The sequence below is a fragment of the Habropoda laboriosa genome, unplaced genomic scaffold (assembly GCF_001263275.1).
Source record: "Habropoda laboriosa isolate 0110345459 unplaced genomic scaffold, ASM126327v1 scaffold317, whole genome shotgun sequence".
Taxonomy (NCBI): Eukaryota; Metazoa; Arthropoda; class Insecta; order Hymenoptera; family Apidae; genus Habropoda; species Habropoda laboriosa.
Window position 1 is genome coordinate 103,855 of NW_017100418.1, and position 9,987 is coordinate 113,841.

Here is a 9,987-nt window from a genome sequence, read left to right on the forward strand (position 1 = left end):
TTCGCGACTACCTAATTCGGAAAGCCGCATTAGGCTTTCCCAATGACTATCGAATGAGACCAACCGCATTAGGTCCATATTAGAATAGCTTTATTAGGCTGTCATTGGGAGACATTAATGAAATGTCATGAGGAATACCGTAAAAACTTTTATCTTGTTGAAAGCTCTCTTATGGCGACCTAACCTCTACTGAGATGTCTGCAAATATTCCTACATAAAGGTTGAGAGCCCCACTCCACCTAATTTAGGTGTGCGCTCGGCCATCCCCATTTCAACCACGTATGGCAACTGTTAGGAATGCCCAACCAAGGCGTGCCCTCGGCCACTCCCATTTGGGCCACGTATGGCAACTGTTAGGAATGCTTAACTTAGGCGTGTCCTCGGCCACTCCCATTTGGGCCACGTATGGCAACTGTTAGGAATGCCCAACCTAAGCGTGCGCTCGGCCACTCCCATTTGGGCCACGTATGGCAAGTGTAAGGAATGCCTAACTTAGGCGTGCCCTCGGCCACTCCCATTTGTGCCACGTATGGCAACTGTCAGGAATGTCTAACTTAGGCGTGTCCTCGGCCAACCCCATTTGGGCCACGTATGGCAAGTGTTAGGAATGCTTAACTTAGGCGTGCGCTCGGCCACTCCCATTTGCGCCACGTATGGCAACTCTTAGGAATGCCCAACCTAAGCGTGCGCTGGGCCACTCCCATTTGCGCCACGTATGGCAACTCTTAGGAATGCCCAACCTAAGCGTGCGCTGGGCCACTCCCATTTGCGCCACGTATGGCAACTCTTAGGAATGCCCAACCTAAGCGTGCGCTGGGCCACTCCCATTTGGACCACGTATAGCAAGTGTTAGGAATGCTTAACTTAGGCGTGCGCTCGGCCACTCCCATTTGGGCCACGTATGGTAACTGTTAGAAATGCCTAACTTAGGCATGCATCATTCCTTCCGAATTAGGACCTAATGCGGTAACGATTAGGCTTGCAGCATTTAGGTGTGCCTAATCGTTTCCGCATTAGGTCCACATTCGTCTTTAGGCATGCCTAACTGAAATTCTCGTCGGGAATGTACTTAGAAATGTGACTATTTTAACATCTAACGCATATGAAAGTACTTATTACCCAATAAACCGATTTACTGTTCAAAGCGAAGAAAAAATTATTTTCTAAAAGCAAATAAACGTACGTAAAATAAAATTCAATATACACTGTGGTCCATAATTTTAACACCGCTGTAATTTTTAACGTTTCTAAAGTTTGGAAAATTCCAAAGAAAAATTCGACAATATCAGTTGTATCATTCGAACAAGTATTGCAAATAATAATTTTCAGTTCGCAATCAGTAAGATTGTAGCTTGTTAGGAAGAACAATTTACAACTTGTTAGCGTCCAGGAAATTGCGCGTTGATTCAGCCAGACTCATGAAGTTGTTTGAAATTGTTTGAGTGACACAGTCAGTTGTGCAGAAATAGAAAAAGAGAACCTAGTAAAAAAAGTTGTCCCCTTATGTTGAACGTCAAACTGGACGAATTGTGAGCAATTCGTTACAAAGTTGTAACGAAATTGTAAAGGAAAACGATATGAACGTTTCTCGTTGAACTATCCGTCACGTCCTTAATAGCTTATATTAAGATAGAAACTCGTATCTGCGTGAAGAATTCTAATATACCAGAAAATAAGCAGTTTATAGAAATTGTAACTTAATGCAACGCAATTTGTTACACTGATAATTTGAAAAATGAAAGTTATTTAATCTCGATTAATTTTTCAAACGAAAATAAATTTACTCTCGATGGTCCAGACAATTTTATTTCATATCTACAGAACCTTCGTAAAGATTTTCAATACTTTCAAGAACGAAATTCTCACAGAGTGATTTATAGTTTGAAGTGCATTTTGTCCCACTGGCAACTTTCAATTAAATAGCTTCCCGCCCTTCAGGAATAAGTATCAGGTTGATTGAAAAGTTTGAAACTTTTTTTATCGTCACCTTCAAGTCTATCTTCACAACTTCAAGATTTCCATCAGTCTCAAGTACAAAATATGGATAGATTCGAATTTTCAATTTCTTCGTTTCGTTATAATAAAAAAATTACAATATTCGTAATTTGCTCGCATTTTATGCAAGATATTATGCTTAATTACATTTAATCGAGAAAATTATAAATCTTTAAATTTCATTCAGTTACCATTTGTATTATTAATCGATCTTCGAATGATCAGAATTGATAGGTAATTGAATTGTCAAATTTAAAGGTCCGTACTTTTTAAACAAATTCGAAATAAACTAAATGATGACTTAAACCGCCCCTAATTTCACGTGTGCTACGTTATATTTCATTTGGAACGAAATCCCTGGTGCCGACGTCAAAAAGTGATCGATTTGGCGTGGAACCACCCTACCGCAGGTATAACAATCACTTGCTGCTGACACCGTTATAATAGGTATGCAAATGGTTTGAAGCGCAAATTATGTTGGGTCGCTTCACCGTCATAAGATCTTAAGTAGAAAGAGTATTAATTAATTAAGAGCTGCTTGAAAACTTTTAAACGGCTTATCATCGTTCTCGTTAGTTCTTAAAATTATGGTAGCACTGGAAACGAACTTGACGCGATCAACAATATCTTATTCTATTATACAAGCTGTTTTCGAATGAGCAAACTTTTTATATTCAATTTTGAAGGTCACACCTAATTAAAATATTTTACAGCTTCTGGATCGAGAATTGAAGAAATATTGTTAATAAACGTTTCTAATTTTCGCTGATTTTTGAATTTTTGACTGCAAAGCTATTGATCATAATGACATGACTCTTTTTTTATTTTACAATTGGACCTTATGCGGATCGAGCATTCGTTAATATCTCGTTAATTGTTAGCTTTAGGACAAACAACGTTTAATACTTCTCTACTTGGCAATTAACGAGCTTTCGAACTGCCGTAAAAAAATAGGGCATTTTATTTAAAAAAACAAAGTTGACCTTCAAATCTCCTAAACGCATCCATTTATAAAGAAGTCCATAAAGTACCATATAACCTTTGTAGAAATAATTTTTCGTACAACGTATAATTTCGAAGTTATTCGCGGTGATTAAGCTAGATGCCTCACTCTGTATACAGGGTGTTCTGTAAAGAGTGTAACACCCGGAAATGGGGGGTTGCTGGGGTGACTCTGAACAATTTTTTCCTTGACCAAAATGTTGGTTGAAGCTTCGTTTTTGAATTATTAACGAAAAACACTGACCAATCAGAGCGCGCGTAGAGCCCGCGCCCAGGCACGGGAGCGCAGGGACTAATCCGCGCGCGATCGTGAACAAACGCGTACTCCTGATTTCTCGGTTATCGGTCGCGAAGAAGATTCACATCTCTAGAGAGAAGACCAGGCTTATAAATTTCGAGGGGGGACACATGTTTAACCTATAAAGGTTAAGGGTTAAATGTGACAGAGTAACAAACGATCTATCGCCTTGTATGTCCTCTCTGATACCATGCAACTTTTCTTTGAGATATTTTTTCATACAAGTAGTAATTTGAAGTCGTCGAGTTAGGCGCCTCACCCTGTATACTTCACGGCACACATGAAATAACGGACAGTGGTATGAATAATTATAGGGTCAAAGCAATCGTTATTCGCAAGGGAACATCTCAAAGTGATAATCACCGATTTTGATGAAACTTTGGTATATAGTAGTTTTCAGAGAAATTTTCGACACGTATTTTTTTATGTCAGCAATCGTCTACAGTGAAGGGGTGAAAATCGCCCTCAAACTTGGAGGTAGTAAATATATTTAGTTCAATATCTCGAAAACTATTGACGAATTTTGTATTTTTAAAGTAATAAATAATTTATTCTCCTCATCTCAGTGTAGACGATTGCTGATATAAAAAAAAACGTGTTAAACATTTTTCTGAATACTACCATATCACCAAAGTTTCGTCAATATAGGCGATTATCGCTTCAGGATGTTCCCTTGTAAGTTCTCCAAATAGAAAACTGGGCAATAAAAGGTAATTATTTCTGATAGTTCTTAGAACATACTGTGACCCGGACAAATGCAATTTTCCCGATTCTACATGCCTCGGGGGAATACCAAAGTATTTACCATAAAACTGTTCAATGGATTAAATCTAGGTTCCATGTGTTTAGTTGCCACACTTTAGTTCGTACCGACGAAAGTTTAGTCCGTTTACTTTACGTCCACAGTTTACTTTGTAACAATAAAAGAGGAAGACTCGTAATTGTTTTCATTACATGAATTATAAACAAAGCCAGGAGGCCGGGAACTTTCAAAAATGGAGCTGCAGCGATTTGAATGACACAGTGTGAAAGTTACTCAGATCTCAGAATGTAGCTAGTAATTTTTGAAGGAAATGAAGGGAAAATTATGGATAAAAAAGGCGATCCGGAATCCTGTCAAAATTGTCTCCTATCGTTAAATCGCAAATTTCGCAACGATTTCAGCTAGAATGTGATCCATTTACTAAGAAAGTAAATTCGGAAAGAGGCACAAATATCTTAAAAATTGAAGGAAACCGCCGTTCGGCAAATGTTTGACTTCCGTGGTCAAAAGTATTCCGTGGTCATAAAGTATCAAGTAAATTCCTTGAAATTTCCCTTGAACCTGTAATTATTCACACCGCTGTGTTTGCAGTGCGCTCGTTTATTAAAGAGATTCTCGAAAACAGTTACATGTAGTACATGCAAACACGATTATAAAGTTCTCTATTCAGAAATTTCACGAATTATAAATTAAGCGTATACTCGTTAAAATCCAGGCAGTGTGTAATTTCCGTACTATTCTAATCAAACTCCAGTAAATCCATATTTTCAACTAATCAAAACACCCAAACTTTGTATTCCAGCAATTCCTGTTTTCTGTTTGAATGCAAAATTTTATTTGTATTCCCCGTAAATTTGTTTAATTTATCGTAGAATCTTTAATCTACTCGTAGGAAGAGTAATAGACGCGCAAGACGCTTGTATCGGTAGTTCGGCAATTAAATGCTTCTTTCGAAGCGACCAGTTTAATTGCCGCATTTACAATCGTCGTTAATCGTGAAGAAGTTGCTTGCAGTTCTTTGGAAAGTATAGTTTAGAGACGTTTAAAGAGAAAGCATTTGTAACAGTCGCAAACTAGACGTGAAAGTGATTGAAACGACGATATTATTGTCTATAAAGCAAATGTAAAAATTCAAGTACAACGGCAAGATGGTTAGTTACAGGGTGGTGGCGGTGGTCGCAGGAAATAGCGAAGCGGTTACACTGAGCGGACTCAGGGCTGATACGCAGTATCAGCTGGTCGTCACTGCTGTCAGAGCCGGTAAAAAATTCCGGAGTCGACCGATCGTCTTCCGCACACTTGGTAAGTTACTTTTGTTTCTTAGTAAATTACTTTCTTCTCCAATTACATTTCTTCCTCGTTTTCTTCTTCCTCTTTTCTCGCCCGCGTTTCGTACCGAAGTTCCGGCAAGTTTAGCTGCTTCGTGTCAAAAATTCTTCAACGACGGTGAATATTTCTCGTTGTTACTTGTCATTTTGTAAAAAGAAACGTACCACGTGCTGTTTGCGAAAAATGTTTCCACCTAGCACACTTCTTTGTGGATATTACGACGTTACGTTTGAACTCCTGCAACTTTTTAAAAGTATCGCTTTCTGCGCAATCTAATTTTTGAAATATTTGCGTAACGCACACCACGTACATATCAATCCTTTGCGGTCCGAATAGTCCAGTTAGTCCGCACTTATTTGGTCATTCTCGGACAGTACCATTGTAGTTTCCCTTTATCTCAATATTTCAGCGTAATATTGGTTATAAAATACTAAGTTTCAGTGTAATATTAATGCATAAAAAGATGGTTTATTATCATTTATAATTTGTAATTTATCATTGTACGATATCCGAAGGGAGAAATCCTTACGTCGAGTCTGACTCGAAATTGGACCGCAAAGAGTTAAGAACACGGATTTTTAATTTCCCAATTCACGTTACATGTGTATGTATACATTTACACTCTGTCCAATTTAAGAGTAACCTCGCTCTCGGACCGATTTGCGTCCGTTCTGCGCATAGACAGCGTAGCAGAGGGTAAGACGGAGAAAAACGTAGGCGGTTAAGTGGGGGTTTGGACGTTCTAGCCCCGCCTTAGGCACGTCCCATGCGCGAAGCGAGGTTATTCTTAAATTGGACTGAGTATAGAGCCATGATCTCTAATTACTACAAATGAAATATCAACTGAAAAGTATTAAAGGACGATAAATACTATTAATAATTATAAATGCTGTTATCCAGATCTGTATACCTTGAAATATACTTGAATTTTTCAGAGCCACCGCGAACATCCCCTCAACAAGATGCAACGGTAACTGGCGGCCCACTTCCACCCCCTCCACCTTCTTCTCAACAACCACAACCTGACATACAAGTAAGTTCCAAACACCTATATAAATGAATATATTTGTTATTGTCGATTTAGCTAGCTACTTTCTTTTCTAATCTGCCGATATGTTAGAATCCTTGAAAATCTGTTTCTACAAAAATTAGTCTAGATTAACCCTTTGCACTCGAAGTACTCCCTCAGAACCGGACAATGTTTGACGTTGTACTCGAAGTGAAGCACACCGAAAATAAAGAACATAAAGAAATATCGTCTTTTGAATCTTGCTTGGAATTTTTGCTTTCGAATAAATAATTTGTTATAAAAGTTCGAATTTCTGCAAAATTTACCCGAGAAAAGGTCCGAGTGCAAAGGGTTAAAATTGCTTGTACAATTGTGTCACTTGTGGCCACATGTCCGAAAATGGTCGAACTGCAGTTTAGATTTCACTGAAATCTGGAGGTGTTGATAGAATAACATAATCTTTCGGAGAAAGTACCTAACAAATAGAAAATTGAACTTTGTTAATATAAAGACAAGTATTTATTCATTGTCTAATTTTGACACAGTGTCTGGAATTATTTATGTAGATATTCTTTGCTTCGCTACAATTAATTTTCTTTGATTGTTCCGCCCCGTAAACACCGATACACAGAATGTATTTCTAATTATTATTATTGAGGATTTCTGGTATAGGCCGTGTCCTTATGGAAAGAGTATCCCGTCGTTTTGTAAGCATTGCAGTTCGTAGTAACGACATGTATCTAAAGCATGTGTATTATTTATTCAATAGCCCATGTTCCGGTTCGTTGCTTATCAATCAGCGAAGGTTTCTAATTGGTCAGCTGACCAATAATAATAACTATGCTCCGGACCGTGAAAGCTTTAAATCTTTAATGTGTTTCTAGTTTGTCTCTTTCATCTATTCTGATTCTACAAAATTCGTCGTTCAAGGTGTCGAATATCTGTTTTCTCGAAGGAAAGAATTTCAGTGGGAGACCAAGACTGCCACTGAAAATTAGGGCCTAGGTCAGCGTCCCATGTTAGGCGTATCCTGTAGCCGGATTTATGGCACCGTCTCAAGTGATCACGATCAGAGTAAGCACTTTAACGCGGTTGGATCCGTGAAATTTCACCCTTTAAAGACTTACCGAAGCAAGTTTTTATACCGTTTAGGTGGGGGATTTTTGATATTCCAACAGACACGATTTAAAAGAGACAGTATTGTAGGAACCTAGAGAAAAATTTCGAGGCACCCAACGGGAATCGAACCCGGGACCTTCGGCTCAGCAAGCCAAGGCTTTGCGCACTACGCCAACAACTCCCTCTCTATTCTCCCTTGCCGGTTTCCTATTTGAGCATGGAGGCCCCGATACCACAGTATTTTAATACCAGATTGAGATTTGCCAGTTGTACAGAGACTAAGATAAGGTTCCAATTTCTTTCCTGCATACACAACTTACGTTCTAAAGCTGGAGGAGTTGATACTAAGGGTACAATGATTTAGACTAGTTTCTTGGGATGAGCAATACTCGGGAAAGTTGCAGAAAACGAGGGATGAGTATTTGTTTGAGCAATGCGTGAAAAGTAGTGAAAAACAAGGAGTGGCTATGACTTAAGATTAGGTTGACTGTCACAGCAGGCAACTATTTTTCGTTCGAATAAACAGTAGCTGTTTATTACGTTACCTGCAAACATAATCGCTAGGACCAGAAATCCTGGAGCTTCTAAAGGGCCAAATTCAAAGTGGCACTTAACCTTTAGCTTTGTCGGTAGGCCACTTTACTGTGACAGAGTCTAGGCATCGCGGAGATTCCACAGAAGTCCCCCGCATCCACCCACTGAACACTTTCTCCGGTCATTGTGCATCCCACAAGATAGCGCGTTAAGGATAAAATAGAGGTCTCTATGCACCAAGTAAAACGGATTGGTGATTGAAAACATTATAGAAATCCAGTCAGAGTGTTGAAAACACTTCTCCGTGCCTCCCGGAAGATACTTTTGAACCGTCGCGACGCTTCGTTAGATATTTTCGAGCATCGCTAGAGGTACCATTCGCATTTCGTCCATTACAGTTCCACTTTGCATTTAGAAGAGAGACTCACTCTGTCCTTCGATCTTATAAGTCAGACCAGATTCTCACAGTTCTTCGTACTTAAACTGGTCTTTCGATGAAGACGACCTAATCAACTTATAACGTGTCGTGACATTTGCCTATTTTAATTTAACCCTCGTACGACGGATGCAGGGTCATTTTGACTCGACAGCGATAAAGTCACGCGGCTCAGATTACGTTTCGTACAGGAAATACACCTATTTTATCGTGGAGTTTCTCTATATTCTGTATTTTCACTTCTACCATTCGTTGCGCGGTACGTGAGGTTACGTAGCCAAGAAAGACGGTTGTGTCCCGAGCTGCCGCGCGTCGCTTGCTTTATACTCGCGTTTACGTTTTTTCATTCGGGGCAATGGCCCGGGCCGATGCGTTGGCCTATTGTCCCGTCAGCTGAATCCTGTTTTGTTTACACCGCTGTAACGTCTAATTTTCGGTTCAACGGCCGCCATATTATACGTCCAATGTAAATAACCAAGAAAAATATAAAGTATAGTTGAAAGTATACACATTTATACCCAATTCCTTCCTGAAACCCGTGTACGATAGAAATTTTTCTGTGGGTCAAAATGACCCTGCGTTCGTCTCCCGCGTCCGTCTAAAACCATTCGCTTTCCGAAGGTAAAACGAGAATTAAACATGAATAGTAATTCGTAAAATTCATCACATTGGTAATTTCCATGTCGTACAATAGGTAGCTGCGTAATAGTTGATTTAGTTACTCGAATAAATATGTTTTTGTGAGAAAGTACCAAGGTGCAGTTCGGTGTTTGGTTGTTATGCATTTTCCATGCCGCGTGAAAGCATCGCTCGTTACGTATGATTACGTATACGATTCACTACACTCGTCGAAACTGCTAGGATAAAAGCATCGATGCAGTTACTGCATATCCGTGCAGTTTGAGATCAAGTATACTGCCGGCTTTATTGACGTGTAAAACAGAATACGGAACACGTATTTGCTCCATTGCTACGTTATCATTTCGTGCTGTGTGTTACAACCGATAGAGCTATCTAAGCTTGGTCCTTATCTATGTACGTAAATGTACGTATATAAACGTCAACAACCTATTTAAAATTTCACTAATGGTACATGCGGAATTACCTGATAGGTTCCACTGATCTTTATTTCACTTTGTATGAAATGCACATACGCTTCTGTTGATAAGTATTATGTGAATTCTACTGAAATCTGCTAAAATCTGCTGTATTCCACTAATTGAAATCTTTCGAAATCTACGAAAATTGATTAAAATCTAAAATTAATAGGGTAGAAGAATTTTAACGAAGGAATATTTTACTATGTCGATCTCTTGGAATGCTTTGGTTTATATTTTTATACTTGGTTACAAGGTTCACACGTGCTGTATAGATTGACTGTATTCGTTGTTATGTCCTGAAAATTCTATTCGAGCTCCGAACGGAGGACTTTATTGGTTTTGTGTGGGTGGAGTTATTTTTGGTTTCTTTAAAATCAATCTCTGATTGAATGCCACTACGGG

The 9,987-nt window shown here is 39.0% G+C and overlaps 1 protein-coding gene across 1 annotated transcript in view; it reads left to right on the forward strand.

The window, feature by feature from the left end:
* The window catches only part of LOC108575513, an 86,840-nt gene that overhangs the window by 19,592 nt on the left and 57,261 nt on the right, over positions 1–9,987 (forward strand). Inside the window, exons 5-6 of the mRNA XM_017938330.1 lie at positions 5,215–5,360; positions 6,323–6,420. Coding sequence (XP_017793819.1) covers positions 5,215–5,360; positions 6,323–6,420 — 244 coding nt within the window. The remainder of the gene's footprint in view (positions 1–5,214; positions 5,361–6,322; positions 6,421–9,987) is intronic.